This window comes from Muscardinus avellanarius (assembly GCF_963383645.1).
Source record: "Muscardinus avellanarius genome assembly, chromosome: 4".
Classification (NCBI taxonomy): Eukaryota; Metazoa; Chordata; class Mammalia; order Rodentia; family Gliridae; genus Muscardinus; species Muscardinus avellanarius.
The window spans coordinates 76,571,652-76,591,818 of record NC_137789.1 but is presented as its reverse complement, the minus strand read 5'-3'; the positions used below and the strand labels follow the sequence as shown (position 1 = coordinate 76,591,818).

The 20,167-nt window shown below is 42.8% G+C and overlaps 1 protein-coding gene across 2 annotated transcripts in view; it reads left to right on the top strand.

Moving 5' to 3' along the window:
- CHD7 (chromodomain helicase DNA binding protein 7) overlaps positions 1–13,408 on the top strand; it is a gene marked incomplete at both ends in the record, with an annotated part of 139,980 nt that extends 126,572 nt beyond the window's left edge. Inside the window, 9 exons of one of the 2 annotated variants that reach the window (XM_080694933.1) lie at positions 115–323; positions 439–1,110; positions 1,949–2,109; positions 4,014–4,241; positions 4,873–5,316; positions 9,333–9,554; positions 11,494–11,634; positions 11,815–11,919; positions 12,491–13,408. In XM_080694933.1, the coding sequence (XP_080551059.1) occupies positions 115–323; positions 439–1,110; positions 1,949–2,109; positions 4,014–4,241; positions 4,873–5,316; positions 9,333–9,554; positions 11,494–11,634; positions 11,815–11,919; positions 12,491–13,408 (3,100 nt within the window). The remainder of the gene's footprint in view (positions 1–114; positions 324–438; positions 1,111–1,948; positions 2,110–4,013; positions 4,242–4,872; positions 5,317–9,332; positions 9,555–11,493; positions 11,635–11,814; positions 11,920–12,490) is intronic. The other variant, XM_080694934.1, reaches the window with a different exon arrangement.
- Between the last annotated feature and the right edge of the window lie 6,759 nt (positions 13,409–20,167).

The following is a 20,167-nucleotide window of genomic DNA, read 5'->3' as shown; positions in this document are numbered from 1 at the left end:
TCTCCCAACCCTAAATAAGTCCCACATGTGTAGGGGCTGGGGGAAGGGGAAAGAATAAGAAGCTCTACTCCCTTTTAAGTGCCATGCAGGTAAGCTGTGTCTTCTTCCCCACAGGTGGACCAGAAGAGAAGAGGCTGATTTTTACCGTGTGGTGTCCACCTTTGGGGTAATTTTTGACCCAGTGAAGCAGCAATTTGATTGGAACCAGTTCCGAGCCTTTGCCAGACTTGACAAAAAGTCTGACGAGAGTTTGGAGAAGTACTTCAGCTGCTTCGTGGCCATGTGTAGGCGAGTGTGCCGAATGCCTGCCAAGCCCGATGATGGTAGGTGCATCGCTGGCACGTCGTGTATAGATGGCAGTGCAGTGAGAAATGGGGAGTGCTTAGTCTAAAGTTTGCTCAGGCTTTCCAAGTAAATACAGTGCCTTCCATCTTACAGAGCCGCCTGACCTTGCCTCCCTGATCGAGCCCATCACAGAGGAGCGCGCCTCCAGAACTCTGTACCGCATCGAGCTACTACGGAAGATCCGAGAGCAGGTCCTGCATCACCCGCAGCTGGGAGAGAGGCTGAAGCTCTGCCAGCCCAGCTTGGACCTGCCTGAGTGGTGGGAGTGTGGGAGGCATGACCGGGACCTATTGGTGGGCGCTGCGAAGCACGGGGTCAGCCGGACAGACTACCACATTCTCAATGATCCTGAGCTGTCCTTTTTGGATGCACATAAAAACTTTGCTCAGAACCGAGGGGCAGGGAATGTCTCTGCATTAAATGCACTGGCAGTGGGATTTGGCCAGACCCCTCCAGCTGTCTCCTTGGCTCACACTCACGATGAGAAGGCAACAGAACAGGCTGAAGGCAAAGCAGAAGAGTCTGAAAACCCAGAAGCCAAGGAGAAGACTGAGGGGAAAGAAGAGGACGATGATGCCGAGGGCAGGGTTAAGGGAGGAATGCAAGGGTGCGAGGTTGAGGCTGGTTCTGCTAAGAGTGAGCCAAAGGGGGTGGAGGCTGGTGCAGACCCTGGCTCCAAGTCCGTCTCAGAGAAGGGTTCTGAGGAGGATGAAGAAGAAAAGTTGGAGGATGATGACAAGTCCGAGGAGTCCTCCCAGCCTGAAGGTACGCCTGGCAATTGAGCCCTGATGAGTCCACAACAGCTCATCCAGCCAGTGCTGTCCTGTCTCGCCACCAGTGCTTTTTTGTTTTTAAGAGTAATTAGTGTCCATTGTCCTCTGTGAAGGTATACTTTCAATTATAGCTGGATGTATTTTGCCCTGATACTTCAGCATGCAAACAAGATGCTTCAAACATTGTAAACTCTGGGAACAATTTTGCACGCACGTTAATAGCTTCTAGTATAAGGATAGAAGTTAACCTCATAGTTGAGCGTATTAGGAATTCTATGTGATGTTAATTTGGACAAATGTCAGGGAAGAGAGTCATTCACTGAATATTATTTTAAAGCTAATGATGCTTTATTTAGTTTTAATTCAGAAGTAGAAATTTCAAAGCACTACATTGTACTGTCCTGCTATAGCTAGAGACTTCAGTGTCTTCTGAAACCATAGCTTATTCTCACACTGAAGAACAGAGAGGCTGTTAGTCACAGCATGCTTGGCTTTCAGCTGCCTCTTAACATTTACTTGCACAATACCAGACCACTAGCAATAGAACCTCTATGAGTTTCTTCATCTATAGGATAGAAACACCATCTTACAAGATTATTAAAGATCATTGCGAGCTTTAGACAGTAAAAGAATGCCATCTTAAAAGATTATTAAAAGACTTAATTGCAAGCTTTAAATAATAGTCAGAAAAGTTCAGTACCATTCTAGATGTGTAGAAGCTACTCAATAAAATGGACCTGATTGGTATTCCTATTTTTAATTGTGTTCTTTCTGACTTCAGTTTCAGTGATATTCTGGTTATGAGTAATACACATTAACTCATTTCTTAGCAGGAGCTGTCTCTAGAGGGAAGAATTTTGATGAAGAAAGCAATGCTTCTATGAGCACTGCTAGGGATGAAACCCGAGATGGATTCTACATGGAGGATGGAGATCCTTCAGTAGCTCAGCTCCTTCATGAAAGAACATTTGCTTTCTCCTTTTGGCCTAAGGTTGGCAGGTTTTTACTATTGTTGTTTTTTGTTTTGTTGACTTAAAAAGAGAAGGGTAGAGGAAATCTGTTTACCTTGATTGTTTAAGGTAAATTTTGATACAATAACCTGAAAATTATAGACCTACCTGTCATTCTTTCTCTCTTCCTCCCTCACCCCCCTCTGTGCTGGGGGTTGAGCTCAGAGGCATTTTTACCTCTGAGCTATACCCACAGCCCTGTTTTACTTTTTTAAATTTTGAAACAGTATCTCACTAAGTTGCAGAGGGCCTCACTAAGTTACTGAGGCTGGCTGAGAACCTTCAGTACTCCTCCTCTCAGCCTCCCGGGATTACAAGCATGCACCACCACATCCAGCTTTTCTTATGTTTTTTAAAAAGAATGATCTGGAAAAGCCCAAAGGCGGGAGGGGGGTGGATCGCTAATAATTCTTTTGTAATCAGATAAGAAAGATGACACAAGCCAGGAGTGGTGGTACACCGATATAATCTCAGTACTGAGACATGAGGATTGCAGGTTCAGGAACAGCCTCAGCAACCCTCAACCACAGTGAGCCTCTATTTTCAAACAAAAAGAATGGGGGTGTAGCTCAGAGGTAGAAGGCCTCTGGGTTCAATTCCCAGTCCCCCCCCCCCAAGAAATGACATGAAAAATGATAAGAAATAGAACTGTTTACATCTTTGGCTGTGAAGCTCTTTAGATCATTCACCTATGTTGTCCAGTAGAATCTATGGATTATTGTTTCAGTGAATTCATCCTCTGGCAAAATGTGTGGAGCTTTAAAACGGTGTGTTTTAATTTTATGAGTTTGTTTTTATCTGAAGCAAGACTTTTCAGATTGAAGACAATGTCATATATACTTGGAAACCTACCTTCTTAACTTGAGATAGGGTGGGTGATTTGTCCCATTCACTCTAGTATATCATGTGATCATTCCATACATAGTTATCCATAAGCAAATGGAAATTACTTTTTTTGTTGTTGTTAAATAGCATCATTTTATAAGTCCCTGTGTCATTGTGTCTGCTTTTCCAAGTGGGGAAATAATCATTCTAATCACCATAACAGGGCTGTCTGCTTTAAAACAAGCAGTACAGAAAAACAGGCCACTCAGTCCATCTCTAGTCTGGTCTTCAAAGTGTTAGTGTTGGTTGTGAAAGAAGGTGAAATTTTTGAATAAAGAACTGTCAAAGAGGCTTTTTTCCTCTCTATACCTTCAATTCCCGTTAGGCTAATCTCCCTTATCAAGTATTGTAGGGAGTTTTTCAGAATCAGTCAAAGGTTTAGAGTAGCAGACACTCAATCTATGGAAACTTAGTCTAAGAGCTGTAATTAGAAAATTTTAATGTGCACACTTCAATGAAATTTGAAGCGATAATAGATGGAGAATGCAAATTAACATTCATTAGGTGTTCCTAGGTTGTGCCCATTTCATAACACTGAACTTTATTAATAGTGACGCTAATGATGTCCCCTTCCTGGGACACACTGCCATCCACCCGTGGCTCTACGAGGCTAAGGCCTGAGTTGCTGAGCCCAGGGCTTCCATTGTCATCAGTGACTGTCACTAGTGTTCTCTGGGAGCTTGAATGAGAGTTCCTTTTAAAACATGAGGCTAGTTCACAGGTGGTGGTTATTTAATATGCTTCCTGTTTTATGTAGTTCGATATTCACAGTTGAAAAATAGTCTTCTTTATTGGAGGCACCTAGGACCTCCCACCAGAAGAAAGCCATTTTGGTGGGTTTTATGTATTTTCTTATTTAGTTTCTTACTTAGCCCCCACCCCCCACATACAGTTGGCTTTTAAATATTTTATACCCTTTGATATCTTGATGGATATTTTTATCTAGTAATTTTAACCAGGTCTTTGTTACAATTTTGTGTGATTTTTCTTCTCCCTCCAGGATAGAGTAATGATAAACCGATTAGACAACATCTGTGAAGCAGTATTGAAAGGCAAATGGCCAGTAAATAGGCGCCAGATGTTTGATTTCCAGGGCCTTGTCCCTGGTTACACGCCCACTGCTGTGGACAGCCCCTTGCAGAAGAGGAGCTTTGCTGAGCTCTCTGCAGTCGGCCAGGCCAGTGTTAGTGGGAATGAGGATGTCACTGCTTCTCCTCAGCTGTCAAAGGTGAGTCAGAATGGCTTGCTATCACCGCTTAAAAAGACAACCCTCCAAATCTTATTTAGGTTTGAGAGCTTGTGTTTCATTGTTTCTACTTGGTTTGTTTGCTTGTTTGTTTGTTTGTTTGTTTGTTTGTTTGTTTGTTTGTTTGTTTTGAAATGGGGGTCTTGCCGGGCATGGTGGCGCACGCTTGTAATCCCCGCGCTTGGGAGGCAGAAACAGGAGGATCTCGCAGGTTCGAAGCTAGCCCCGCGCGCTGGCTTAGGAGACCCTGTTTCCAAATAAAAATGTAAAAATAGGTCTGGGAGTGTAGCCCGGAGGTAGAAGGGCTTCCAGGAACCCCAGTACCACCAAAAAAAAAAAAAAAGAAATGGGGGTCTTGCTACATTGCCTGAGCTGGCCTCAAACTCCTGGGCTCTGCCTTGTCCTCCAAGTAGCTAGGACATCAGGTGTGCACCACCTTGCCTGGCTGACTGGTCCCACTTGGAAATAAGATGACTGCTGTTTCCTCAGCTCTGACCACCAATCATGAGTCTTTAATTCCTTCAGCTTCTTGCTCCTGGTTTCTGTGGCCAGCCCCTATTGCTGATACAGTTTTGGCTCATTGCAACTCTCTTCTGTTGGAATTTTTTAATAGGAAGATGCCCTCAACCTCTCTGTCCCTCGCCAGCGGCGACGGAGGAGAAGAAAAATTGAAATTGAGGCCGAAAGAGCTGCCAAGAGGCGAAATCTCATGGAGATGGTTGCCCAGCTGCGAGAGTCTCGGGTGGTCTCAGAAAATGGACAAGAAAAAGTTGTAGATTTATCGAAAGCCTCAAGAGAGGCAACAAGTTCTACCTCAAATTTTTCATCTCTTACTTCTAAGTTTATCTTGCCTAATGTCGCAACACCAGTGTCTGATGCCTTTAAGACTCAAATGGAACTGCTCCAAGCAGGCCTTTCACGCACACCCACGAGGCATCTGCTTAATGGCTCCCTAGTGGACGGAGAGCCTCCCATGAAGAGGAGGCGGGGGAGGAGGAAAAACGTGGAGGGCCTTGATCTACTTTTCATGAGCCACAAACGGACATCATTGAGTGCAGTAAGTCGGGGAGTTCACTTGCATTCTCTGTGCCCACATGGACAACAGGGCTCCGCACTGCTGAGGACCTGGCTGTGCTTCCCAGCTGCATAATAGTACAAGCGAGTTTCTTCCACCAGAGAAACAGAATTTCGGTAGAGTCATGGGTTGAGCGTTGATAATGATCACTTGGCCCAAACCAGAAGTTCCTTGAGTATTTATTCTTCCCGGAGTTTTGATGCATCAATTGCTCTCAGAAGAATAGCCCAGAACAAAAACACGTTTTCTGGGCCTAGAACTGTTCTCTCTCGATACTTGAGGTAGAAGGCTTCTTCTGCTTTTAAAGATATGATGTCTGGGGCCTGGCATCTGTTATATTAGCATAGTATACAGGCCTAAGGTTTGTGTTCAACACCAGTAACTGAGTGCTCCTGCTTCCATGACTGAATGAGCCGCATCTTTGATACTTTAGGTTTGAATGAAATAAATGTCTGGGCCAATGAATTTTTTTACTTTTCCTTTTTAATTCAAAGGAAATGAGAGCAATATAATTGAAGTTAACTCTGTTTTGCTTCAACCATGCCACCAAAAAGGTGGGATCTGATTCACTGGTAATAAGGATTTTACCTCAAAGAACTCCTGCATGAGGGGGCTCACATTCTCTCCACATGAAGGGTTAATTAGGACTCAATGTCCTGAGCCTATTGATTTGAAACCCCAGTTAGAGAAGCCACACTGGAGCTGAGCCACTCTAAGGTTTTCTATGGGCAGCAGAGCAATTTGGAAAATATAGAAATCTGAGATTTAAGGGAAGATTTAAGGCTTTTTGTTTTAACGGGTTTCCCCCTTTCCCATTTTTATTTATTATTCACTTTCTATTTCTTGAACCTAGAGAAAGTTTGACAGAAAAGTCATGGTTGAAAAGTAAAATAGCATTCGCTGAAATTTGTTTGCCCCTTGCTGTTATCTAAAATAAGCATTCAGGGGGTTAAAAAGTAAACTTTAAAAATGGATGACTAATGCACTGGTTGTAATAATGGTCATAGTTGTTGATCATAGTGTTATTTTTAGAATCTTGCAAAAAATATACTTTGTAATAGGTCAGCTGTGAGTGTGTTTTCTGGTTAAGATGCATTTCCAAGTCGTGGCGCTTTGGGAAGAATTGTGTGGTTAATGTTTAGCCTTCCTGTGTGTGACTAACTAGCACGTAGACCCATCGACTAAAAAAATTTATTCTTCTTCGTGAGAAGCAGCATATTGGGTGCCTCTTTTCATTTCCTCTATTGTTTAGGGTTTGCACTATGAGACATACTTTATCTGGGAACAAAGATTTAGGTTAATAGTATAGCCCAGGTGCTATTGCAAAGACACATCCAGAATTAAACTTCACACATATACTTCACTTATTAAGCTAACACCAAGAATTTATTGATAGCTTTCTCTTTCCTTCTTTCCTCCTTTCTTTCTCTCTCTCTCTTTCTTTCTTTCCTTCTTTTCTTTCTTTCTCTCGGTACTGGGGATGGAACCCAAGGGCATCCTACCTCTTGATAGTTTACTTTTTCTAAAGTCGCATTTAGTAGCCCAGCTCAAGCCTGAGAGAACACCTAAAAGGTGTTAGAGAATGTATTTTTTAGGTGTTTTAATTTTTTTTTTTTTTTTCGGGTCTTGTGGTGGAACCAGGGGCTTTCGACCACCGAGCTACACCCCTTGCCCTATTTTTTATTCTTTATTTTGAAACCGGGTCTCACTAAGTTACAGAGGGCCTCACTAGGTAGCTGAGGCTGTCCGCGAACCGTGATCCTCTGGTCTCAGCCTCCCGAATGCTGGGATTACAAGCATGTGCCACCACGCCCGGCTTAGGTGTTTTAACTTTTTTAAACAAATTTTGGAATTTGGAGGTGTTCCCCATTTGGCATTGTGAAGATTGATATGCATGCAAATGAAATTCAGGGAAAACACTCGTTTATCTACAAATAAATTAAGTAGCAAATCTGTGTAAAGGTCAGCAGTGTGGAACAACTTTTTTTTTTTTTTTTTTTTTTTTTTTTGGTGAGTTTGGGGATAGACCCAGGGCCATTTGGCCTCTGAGCTATATCCCCTGCCCTACACTGAGTTGCGGAAGGCCTAAGTAGCTGAGGCTGTCCGTGAACCTCAATTCTCTGGTCTCATTCTCCCAAATGCTGGGATTACAAGTGTGCGCCACCATGCCTGGCTTAGCAGTATGGAACAAGATATACCCTAAAAACTTTAATTAAGCTGTGGGTGATTGCACATTCCTGTAATAATAGTACTTAGGAGGCTGAGACAGGAGAATTGCTGTTTCGTGGCCAGCCTCAGCATCTTAGGGAGGTCCTCTGCAATTTAGTGAGACCCTGTTTAAAAAAAAATAGAGCTAGGGTGTAGCTCAGAGGAAGAATGTCCCTGAGTTCAACCTCCAGTAACACACACACACACACACACACACACACACATTGTGTGATGGCAACACTTAACCTGGAGACCCTTTCATGATGCCATGAAAAGCAAGGGTCCCTTCAGCAACTTTGTGGCAGTGGGCCTTGTTTTCTGTGACGAAAACAGATTCAAAGAATAAAGACCTGACATGACAGGTGGTTACTCTGGATAACTCATTAATTGGGGTAGGATGACAGTTAAGTACAGCTTGAGCACCCCAAATCCAGAAAATCCAAAGTCCAAACTACTTCAAAATCTGAAACGTTTTGAGTACCAACATGGCACTATAAATCAAAAATTTATAGACATCTGACTTCATGTGAAAGGTTGCAGTCAATATGTAGGTGCCTAAGAATATTACAAAAACTTACTCAAGCTGTGCATAAAAAGAATATATAAAACATAAATGAAGTTCATGTTTAGACCTGATGCTATTTCCAAGATATCTTATTATGTATGTGCAAATATTTTAAAGTTCAAGAAAACTCAAAATTTGAAACACTTCCTGGTTCTAAGCATTTCAGATGAGGGAGACTGGACTTGGGATGATGTATTATAGTTATGTATATGAGTATGTATGACTAAGGCATTCCTTCAGGTGCTTTGTGAGGCCAAAGGAGGGCTGGCAGTGGAAGGAAGAGGATATTGGAGGAAATTTCCCTAGAAATGGTCATGCTATGGTTAAGTTAAAATCATGTGGGAGCTGAGGGATAAACGTAAGAGGGAGCCTCCCAGTGTCTGGTGAACAGAAAGTTACTGGCCATTAAATTTGGTGAGGAGGTAAGCTTCATTAGAGATGAGATAGGACACCAATTGAGAAGGGCCATGATGGCCACTCTGAAGAACTTGGATTTAGCTTGAAGTTGAGGGAGCCAGTTATTACAGTAGTTTAAGGGATCAATGTGACATGTTTTTGAACTGGGCAGAGGTGCATTTTAGAAAACTTAGTCCAGTATAGCAATGGGAAGGTTGGATTGAAGATGGCTGGGACTGGAATCAGGCCATATCCTTTAGGAAACTTGGAATACTACACTGGAACAAACAAAGCTGTGCCAACAGAGAAATGTGTGTGTGGAGGTTGTAAGGACCTGGAGCTGGACAGTGATAGAAGGTTGGCTTCCCTTAGGGCTGTTCTTTGCTACACATACCTGTCTCAAAATGTCACCCTACCAACAAAATTGTACTGTGCACAGAATGCCAGTAAGTTACTTATAAACTGACTTATGAAACAATACCCATGGATCCCCAGGAGTGACAATGGGGCCACCTTTTGTGCCTTTTGTGTTGTGCTCAGACCACAACATCCGAGTTTTAGTCCTAGTAGACTTAGCATTTCAAAGCATGAAGCCATGACAAACTTTTAATTTTGTACTAACTTACCAATTCTACATTATGAAGAGTAATCTAAAAGCATCATGTTCTTATTTAATAGTTGTTCCGAAACTAGTGTTGTTTCAAGCAACTTTAACCTCTCTTTGGTGAAAGAAAGATCCATTAGGCTAGGAGGATATTCTCTTGGGACAGGGCATATTCAGAATCTGTCTCTTCATCTCCGAATTCAGCCCATTGTCAACTTTCTGCAGGAGGATGCTGAGGTGACCAAAGCTTTTGAAGAAGATATAGAGACCCCACCATTAAGAAACATTCCTTCTCCCGGACAGCTGGACCCAGACACTCGGATCCCTGTTATCAATCTCGAAGATGGGACCAGGCTGGCGGGGGAAGATGCTCCTAAAAATAAGGATTTAGTTGAATGGCTGAAACTGCATCCTACTTACACTGTTGATATGCCAAGTTATGTACCAGTAAGTATTTTAGAGTGTGGAAGTGGCAGGTACCTCACTTGGGTCAGGCTACTTCATTCCCATGATGGGAAGTCTCTCTCCCCCTCTGCCTTCTACTTGAACATCTCCTAAACTCAAATGTTTTTTACTCTTTGTTGTTGTTGTTGTTGTTGTTGTTGTTGTGTCTCTTACTGTAGGAAAACCAGCTGCAGGTCCCTCCACTTGAAGGAACAACTGTATGGTTACTTAGAGATGCTTATTACTCATTGTTATACTCTTCCTTCTCCCAACTCATAGACACAGTTTCCTAAGTGGTTTTTCACATGGCATAATTTCCAGGTGGTATCAGCATTAGGGTCTTAATATAGGGTCTTAAATGCGCTTTCATTGGGCTTCAGAAAAGGCTTAACCAGCCCAGAGTACCATAAAACTGTTACTTCCAAAGAAGTGGGGTTTTTTTTGTTTTGTTTTGTTTTGTTTTTTTCCTGGTACTGGGGATGGGACCCAGGGGAATTCTACCTCCAAGTGAATTCTTCCCCTGGCCCTATTTTTGAAACAGGTCTCAATTCACTCAGTAGCTGAGCTGTCTGCGAACCATGATCCTCTTGTCTCAGCCTCCCAAATGCTGGGATTATAAGCATGAGTCACCATGCCCAGGTTTTGTTTTGTTTTGTTGGTGGAAGGTTGTTTGTTTCTTATGGTACTGGGGATTGAACCCAGGGACATTCTGCCTCTGAACTACATCCCAGCCCTATTTTATTTTCTATTTTAAAAGAGTCTCAAGAAGTTACCATACACTGGTCTTGAACCTGCAATCCTACTGTTTCACCTTCCAAGTGTTAGGATTTCAAGTGTGTGCCTTCACATCCTGCTGCTTATTAGCAACTAACTTTTATGTCTTATAGTAAACATTGGACAATTAATGTCTCCTAAAACGATTTGCCAACTGGCAGCACAAATCTGTATTACTTCCTATACTTACATGATTGATACTCTGTGTGTGTGTGTGTGTGTGTGTGTGTGTGTGTGTGTGTGTGTGTGTGTGTTACTAGGGGTGGGACCCAGGGGCTTTTCTACCACCAGGCTATACTCCCAGACATATTTTATTTTGGAATAGAAAACAACTTTATTTGGAAACAGGGTCTCACTAAGTTGCTGAGAGCCTCATTAAGTAGCTGAGGCTAGCTTCGAACCTGTGCAATCCTCCTGTCTCAGCCTCCCGAGAGCTGGGATTACAAGCATACACCACCACGCTTGGCTTGATTGATACTTTTTAATATGTAAAATTTTCTAAGTTTTGTTTTTGATGGGGTGTTTAGTTCAGCTTTTGCTACTGAAAATTTCACCCACCCACACACACGATCCTTATATTCCTTGGTTGACTGTCCTTAGAGAAAATCTTATGTCATCTGATAGGATATCATCTTTGTTTACTGAACCTGCCGACTAGAAGCTAAAGATTCTATAGAAAGTTTCCTTTAAAAATACCATGGCTTAGCTGGGTGTGGTGGCCCATGCTTGTAGTCCCAGCATTTGGGAGACTGAGACAGGGAGATCAGCCAACCTTAGCTACTTAGGCCCTTGCAACTCAGTGAGACCCTGTTTCAAAATAAAAAATAACAAATAGGGCTGGGGATATATCTAGGAGGTAGAATGCCCCTGAGTTCCATCCCCAGTACCACAAAAACAAACAAGCAAAAACCCATGCCTTGATTAAACATTTGAGGCAAACCTTTTAAGTACCTTATTGGTGAAACAAATTTCAGTTATGTGTTTGTTTAGTTCCTAGATTTGGGGGTTGGGAGGGATCCCTTTCAAAGAACAGTGAGGTTTCTACCAATGAAAATGATTCTTGAAACCTCCATACTAATGGAAAGTGATTTAACTGTTCTCTTTGATACCTGTTTAGGAGAGAGTGAGTACTAAATATGTTTTTACTAACACATTTTTTCTTTTGCAGAAGAATGCAGATGTGCTGTTTTCCTCGTTTCAGAAACCGAAACAGAAACGACATAGATGTCGAAATCCTAATAAATTGGATATAAACACTTTGACAGGAGAAGAAAGGGTGCCTGTTGTCAATAAACGAAATGGGAAGAAGGTAAGTACTGGTAAAGGGAATTGGTTTATATATATATTTTCTTATCCCAGAAAGAAGTGGCTTATAAAGAGTCCTGTTTCTTCTATAGTGTGTGTATGTGTGTACATAGATGGACAAGGAGGGAAAGAAGGGAGTTGGAGCTAGTGGTTTTGTAATTGCTTATCAAATACCTCTTCCCAGATGGGTGGAGCTATGGCACCTCCAATGAAGGATCTACCCAGGTGGCTGGAAGAAAATCCTGAATTTGCAGTTGCTCCAGACTGGACTGATATAGTCAAGCAGTCTGTAAGTACAAACTCCACATTTCTATCAAGAAAGATATCCATGTGAAACTGGTTTCCTTTATTTTCTGGCAGTCAATTTTTCAGTTGTAACTTAGTCTTAGCTTAAAAAAATTGACATAATACATCATTTTTTTTTCATTAGTACATCAATAATCTGCAGTGAATTAATTTGTCAGCTCTGATTTTAAAGGATTGTATAGAAATACACATTCATAGTCTTGGAGGTAGACTTGCTCCTGAGTTTTATCATTGAGCTTTTAGAATGGAAATAATTGCTTATGTACTTATGTGTGTGTCTGTGTCTACCTCTGAGCTACACCCCCATCTTTTTTTTTTTTTTTTTTTTTTTGAACAGGAGCTCACTAGGTTAATGAGAGTCTCACTATTTGCTGAGGCTGTCTTCTAACATGCAGTCCTTCTGTCTCAGCCTCCCCAGTACTGGGATTGTAAGTGTGTGCCCCCACAGCTGGCTATTTACTTCCATTTAGAATGTCAGTTTTCAGTTCAGCTCAAAAACCACAGTTTTCTTCCACGAGCTTTTTAGCCACTGTCTGCTTTTGCCATTCCCATAGGGTTTTGTTCCCGAGTCCATGTTTGACCGGCTTCTCACTGGACCTGTGGTGAGGGGAGAAGGAGCAAGCAGAAGAGGAAGAAGGCCTAAGAGTGAAATCGCCCGAGCGGCCGCAGCTGCCGCCGCCGTTGCCTCCACTTCAGGGATCAACCCTCTGCTGGTGAACAGCCTGTTTGCTGGGATGGACCTGACGAGCCTGCAGAGCCTCCAGAACCTCCAGTCTCTCCAGCTGGCAGGCCTCATGGGCTTCCCTCCAGGACTGGCCACAGCTGCCACCGCTGGAGGCGACACTAAGAACCCTGCCGCTGTGCTGCCCCTGATGCTGCCAGGAATGGCGGGCCTGCCCAACGTGTTTGGACTGGGCGGGCTGCTGAATAACCCACTCTCAGCTGCTACTGGAAACACCACTACTGCTCCTAGTCAAGGAGAACCAGAAGATGGCACTTCAAAAGTAGAAGAGAAGGGAAATGAGAATGAAGATGAGAGCAAAGACTCGGAGAAAAGCACAGATGCAGTTTCGGCTACTGACTCTGCGAATGGATCTGTTGGTGCTGCTACTGCCCCGGCCGGATTGCCCTCCAGCCCGCTAGCCTTCAACCCTTTCCTCCTGTCCACCATGGCTCCAGGCCTCTTCTACCCATCCATGTTTCTACCTCCAGGACTGGGGGGATTGACGCTGCCTGGGTTCCCAGCACTGGCAGGACTCCAGAATGCCGTGGGTTCCAGTGAAGAAAAGGCTGCTGACAAGGCCGAGGGAGGCCCCTTCAAGGATGGAGAACACCTTGAGGGCAGCGATGCCGAGGAGAGCCTGGACAAAACCGCTGAGTCCTCCGTCTTAGAAGACGAAATAGCACAGGGCGAAGAGCTGGACTCACTCGATGGGGGGGAAGAAACAGAACACAATGAAAATGATGAGTAACCAGTACCAGTTCCAGTTAAAGTGTTTAAAACTTTTGACAAGTGGTAGTCCTACTGTTTACACTCACAGTTAATGTTCATACCTAGTTTTATAAGCTGTTCTGTAACATAGTGTAGCAAAAGAAAAAAAGTCCAAGTCATGTTATACAGGTGTGTCAAAAGGTATCTTGGTCATTAAGTATTGTGCAGTGCATTATTTATTATCCCTAGGAGAGATGAAATTTGAGAGGTGATCATGTCTTTTTAAGGAAACTTACATAATGCTCTGCTCTTACTTTCTTTTGGTACCATTGGTATTATAATAAAGAGCAATTTGTAACTGAGAGGCACTAATGGAAGGAAGTGCTGCTCAAAGGAAGTATGAAGTTATATATTTAATTTTTTAATTTTAACTTTTAATTTTTTTGCTGTGAAGGTCAAAATGAAATTTACCATACATATCATACTTGCTCATTCATTTCCCTTTTTGACTGTATGGGGATTCCCACACTTGCGCATACACACACATCCATACACTCTGACAATCTCCACGTTAGTGTGAACGTCTCTGTCCCGAGGCGCAGCAATAATAAGGCAGCTGTTGAATGTGAAGGGTCCCTTTGGAAAATTAACCTACTGGGAGGGTTCTTGCCAGACAGAACTACAGTTCCATTGTCTTGTGGTCTTGTAATGCACTGGTATAAGCAAAATAAATAGAAGAATTAATAAAGAGTGAGAGAAGTGAGAATCAGGTACCTTTTTTAAATTAAAGGACTTTGTTACTTTTAGCCACAAAGCTAAAACAGCATTACCTCAGCTCTAAACTAGCCTTGAAGTTTACAGACATGACTTTGTAAATGTATTGTTTTTCTTTGTTGTGATGTCCTTTTATTTCTTCTTTGAAAACTGCTATCATGTAAGATAAAATGTAAATTGCTGCCAACTGTAGTAATGATGCTTTTAATAAAAGTGACCCATGATATGCAGAGATGTAATTATAGAATGTAGTATGTAGGGAGACTGGTGTTCACTCTATTTTTTGTATTCGCAATAGATGCTAATACAGCATTCTGGCTTTTGTACAGTTTCTTGATATATCCTCTTATACTAGATTAGCTGTTAGTAATACACTAAATTGACTGACTGACTTTAAGACTAGATGAGGAGGAAACCCTTGCATTACCTTCACGCAATTCCATGCCTGATATCTCAACAGAAATGCACACAAAAAACCTCCCATTACTCTCCCAAAAGGCATTGGTGACTGAGAATACTTAGAAATGTGTGCAGCATGTGATAATGTAGTACACCGGAGAACAAAAGGGCAAAAGAAAAATGAGGCTTTAACAGGCACGATATCTAGGTCATTTATCCTTGGATAAATGGGTAGAAAAACACAATGCTATAATGTCAACCAGGGATACAAAGGCCCTCCGGTGTCCTGCAGACCAGAGCTTGAGGCCGGAAACCAGTGTGTGGAATTCAAACGGACCCACTTAAGCACACATGGGCACGCAGTCTCAAGAGTTACTAGTGTTTAGGCCCTGTAATGACCTTTGATAGTTGAAGTAAAATACAAAGTGAGATCTACATTTTTGCCTCCGTGTCACCTGAACGCAGCTAGCTGGAAAGAGGAGGAGACATGGATAAAGCTGTCTGTCCTGTGTTTGTCCCTGCCCCCATCAGCCTCTCCCAGTGCACACACGCAGGCTGCCCCACCCCCACCCGACGTGACAGAACGGGCTGTATAAATTCCTTGTAGACAATGAGGTCCATTTGAAATCCTCACCCTATAGTTTTGTGGTTGCTCTAGTTCTCATCACTGTCATCTCTTGGAAAGTTAACAGGCAGTATGCATGGGAGGAAAGTGCCTTGGAATGTTTTCTGACATGGAATTCTTTAAACATGGGAAGTAAGACTAGATCTGCACAAAGTACTGAGAATTTAAATAACAAAGACTTGAACAGGGAGAATGTGTTTAATAAAATGCATTATAAAAGGGTTTATTTCTAAAATTATTTATGCATTAGAAAAGTTCCTGTGAACTTCTAAATAGGGAATACAACATGTCTCTGTCCCTGTTAGCATCAGACGTTAGGAGCAGTGATCAAAGCAAAGGCATCAGTCACTTGCCGCTGGTAAGAGCCCGAAGTTGGTAAGTCCAAGCCCACTTTGCACTATTCGCGATCTGTTGACATGGCTTTAATGTCATTCTTCCACACTGGAGAATTTTTTTATTTTTCTTCCAGTGAAGTTCTTGATACAAGATCTTGTATCTACCCAAGAAATGTTTTCAATTCAGTCCGATATAACCAGTGTCGAGTGTGTGCTTAGTGTGAATGAAGCACAGGGTGCTGATCACTGGCCTTGACACTGCTGCTGGGTCATCTCTCTGGGAAGTGCTGTCCTTTCAGGAGGAAGCTGAGCAGGGCAGGTGGGGAGCGGGAGGAACTGGTCAACCCGGGCAGCCTGGCTTCAGAGCCTATGCATGCCCTCCTCAAGTACTGCCCACTTAGGCTTTGCAAAGGAAATCATTATGTAGGGATGATCTGGAGTGTTTGATGTTTCTATATTTTCACACTTTACCCCTCATCCCTCCATAACGAATATTGAGATTGGGAATTAAGAGAAAGCCTGTTGAGTTAGAGTCAGAAACAATGTGAGTGTTGACTAAGTAAACCTGAGTCCTGGTTACCTCATTTCAATTTGAATTTATCTTGCTCCATAATTATTGCCTTAAAGAAATCAAGTCTTTCAAAAGGTGAGTTTAGCCAGGCGTGGTGGCTCACGCTTGTAATCCCAGTGTTTGGGAGGCTGAGACGAGGATGGCACAGGTTTGAAGCCAGCCTCAGCTACTGAGTGAGGCTCTCAGCAAATTAGTGAGACCCTGTTTCCAACTAAATTATAAAATAGGGCTGGAGGTATATCCCGGAGGTGGAAAGCCTCTAGGTTCCATCCCCAGTACCACCCAAAAAAAAAAAAAAGTGAGCTTAGTCCAAATAAGACAGAGCTAGCAAACCTGGTATCTGGACCCAGATTGGCTTAACTCCAAAAGTCCAGGCTCTCATTCACTGTCTGTGCTGGTGTGATTAGAGTGTTAGCAAGCATTTGTTGGGTGCTGTACTCAATGACTAGATGTGGTGCTGGGAATTACAGAAACAGAGACAAAAAGACCAGCTCCCTGCAATCTTGAGCCTCCATTGCAGTAGAAAGAGCATGGGTTACAATCTTTTGCAGAGCCAGAAAGACTTAGATAAGGTAATAATAGAGTTGGTAAGGAAGAAGGTCTCTGTGATGAGACAGCTCAGCTCAGCTGAGTGGTGAGAAGCAGTCGGCAGACCAAGATCAGGTTGGAGAATGTCCCAGGCAGAGGAAATAGCAAATGCAAAGACCAAATCAGGAACATGCCTGAAATGAGCGGGAAGCAGGAGTTGGAGCATGCAGGGCTTGGAAGGGCCTGAGGATGGCTTGAGTGTCGTTCTAAGCACTAGAGGAAGTCCTTGGAAGGTTTTAAAAGATCAGTGTGGCACTAGTGCAAATATAAGAGCCTATGAAAGGAATTCTAGTTGGGAGGTTGCTGCTCAGGCTCAGGTCTAGGTGGTAGGTGGTGAAAGAAATGGAAGGCACCCGTGAATTTGAGATGCATTTTAAAGAGGAAGAATCTCCTATTTAACTCTTCAGTGAATATTTTTACACTTTTATTAGAACATTTTAATGAACTCCTCGGGACTACTACTACTGAAATATATTCAAAATGGTTTTTTGGTTTGTTTTTTTTTTTAAATAATGCTGTGGTTTGTGTTATAAGAAAAAACAAATTTTCCCTTTATGTCCTATTAATTTTCTATTTGTTTCAATGAAAGCTTGCTAATTGTGTTTGGGAGGGTATTTAGAAGTTGTTTCTGACAGAGGAGGAGAGAAGGTGTGAACAGTGACCGAGCGGTGTGAGCGTAGTGAACATCCTGTTTCTAGAGCCATTGATTTTTTTTTTTTTTTTTTTTTTTTTTTTTTTGGTGGTACTGGGTTCCTGGAAGCCCTTCTACCTCCGGACTACACTCCCAGACATATTATTTTATATTTTTATTTGGAAACAGGGTCTCATAAGCCAGCATGGCTGGCTTCGAACCTGCGTGATCCACCTGTCTCTGCCTCCCAAGCGCGGGGAATTCCAAGTGTGCACCACCAAGCCTGGCGCCATTGATAAATTTAAATTAGAAACTAAAACTTTGAAGCTCAGTCTGATCGTTCCAGCCAGCCTCAACCACTTAGGACCTCCACAACTCAGTGAGACCCTGTTTCAAAATAAAGAATAAGCCGGGCGTGGTGGCACACGCTTGTAATCCCTGCGCTTGGGAGGCAGAGACAGGAGGATCGTGCAGGTTCGAATCCAGCCACGTGCGCTGGCTTAGGAGACCCTGTTTCCAAATAAAAATGTAAAAATAGGTCTGGGAGTGTAGCCCGGAGGTAGAAGGGCTTCCAGGAACCCCAGTACCACAAAAAAAAAAAATAAAGAATAAAAAAAATAGGCTGGAGTTGTAGCTCAGAGGTAGAATGTTCCTGGGTTCCATTCCCAGGACGGCCAAAACAACAACAAAGCAAGCCTATGTAAATGATTTCTAAGAAACATTTAAAGGTTAGGATACATATTATTCACTCAGTGTGACTCTAAATGAGCAATTACATGTATATTCTTAGCACAGGTAGGATTTGCCACAGTTTTATTGGATATCTTTTAGTAAACTGCATTTAGCAAAAAAAAAGATAAATTAGCTTCTGAGATTTCCTCTAATGTGAAAGTCTTTCGCTGAAAAGTGTTTTCATCACTGATTTTTTGTAGAGGAGTCACAAGTTGGGAGTTTTCTGGTAAGGGTAAGAATGGTCTGTTTTGTTTTTGTGGTACTGGGGGTGGAACCCACTGGCTTTCTACCTACCGGCTATACTCCCAGACCTATTTTATATTTTATTTGGAAACAGGGTCTCACTAAGTTGCTGAGAGCCTAAGTAGCTGAGGCTGGCTTCGAACCTGTGCGATCCTCCTGTCTCAGCCTCCCAAGCACTGGGATTACAACCGTGCTCCACCACACCCAGCCAGAATGATCAGTTTTGAAGTGTTTTATCTGGCACAACATAGTCCCATCCTCCTAATGTAGCCAGCGGTGTATAGATAGATCTATTTTGGATCTCCCAGTTGACTTTTAATTTGAATCTCTTTGATCATATGTTTACCATATAATTTAAATAAAATGGATGAATGTCAAAATTTCAAATATTCTTACACCTGTAATCTTTATGCTAAGCAGATCAGAATTCATCCCTCGAGCAGAGGGCAAAATTCCTTATGTCCACAGGTATGTCATTTAGCTGTATTGGTGCCTCCAACATAGCATCCTTCCTGAGAGCCTTCCTTTCTCACAAGCTTCCTGGGCTCTAAGATAAATCTGTCATGGGAAACTGTAAGTTGTAGCTAAAGGACAGCAGAGTAGATAAAATGTTTGGAAATCTGTCTCGATGGCTTCCGCTATTGTCTATTCCCTGCCTCTGCATTTTGGTCTGAAAGCTCAATTTCAATACAGACGAGCTTAGACGATTCTTTTCTGTGACAGGAGCCAGGGACTATGGTGGCTTCACATACTCTTGGCACCCCACACCATCTCAGAACTGTCAGCTCGGCTCAGGACCCTCCACTTGGATGTAGGCTGGGGACAGGAACCTAAGCAGGCTGTGCATTTAATGGTTTGTGGGGGTGAAAGTGGCATTTGAGAATGAACAACTCCACCTGCTCGGCACTTGTGAATTAATCCATACCACACCCCAGTGAGTTAGGCCCTGTGGCTGCCACCACCTCTTTACCTGAGGAGTCAGGTCTTTTGCCCAAGACCAACTGCTCAGACTACTGTTGTGGCCAGAACTTGAATTCAGACTTCTCCAGTGGCAGTGGTGGCTAGCTAAGGACCATCTGCTCAAGTATAAGCCTGCCATTAAAACTCACTTAACCTAGTGTGTGTGTGTGTGTGTGTGAGAGAGAGAGAGAGAGAGAGAGAGAGAGAGAGAGAGAGAGAGAGAGAGAGAGAGAGAGATCTACCTCTGAGGCATACTCCCTGCCCTATATTTTATATTTTATTTTGAAACAGGATCTCACCAAGTTGAAGAGAGCCTTGCTAAGTTGCTGAGGCTGACCTGGAACCTGTGATCTCCTTGTCTCAGCCACCATGCCCAGCTTCAACTATGATCTGTGTGTGTAGTGCTGGGGATTGAGCCCTGGGATGTTCTACCTCTGAATTACACCCCTGCACTATTTTATTTATTACTTTTGAAACAGGGTCTAAGTTGCTGAAGGCCTCACTACTTGCTGAGGCTGGCCTCAAACCTGTCTCAGCCTCCCAAGTACTGAGATTACAGACGTCCCAACATGATAGGCTTCAACCTATGATCTTAAAAGTATCCAAAACCTATGGCAAATCAAGCTACAAATTCTTTAGTAAACAACTGATAGTGTGATCAGAAGAATACACCAAAAGTTTCCAGAATCTTAAACTGTTTAAGCAATGACAAGCATGATTTACATCAATGCTGATTTTATGATAAACCTATGCTACTCACAGTCTAAATGTTTTTGCACATTATTGAAGCACATTCTGTAGAATTTCTGGATAGTAATGCAGCCCTTTCACCCTTGTTACATCATGTCTGAAGGGCCCTCAAAGGCAGCCCCGGCTTGTAGAAGTGGAGGTAGAAGTCGGGAACCTGTCCAAGAATGGAAAACAGCCCCAGCACAAAGGGT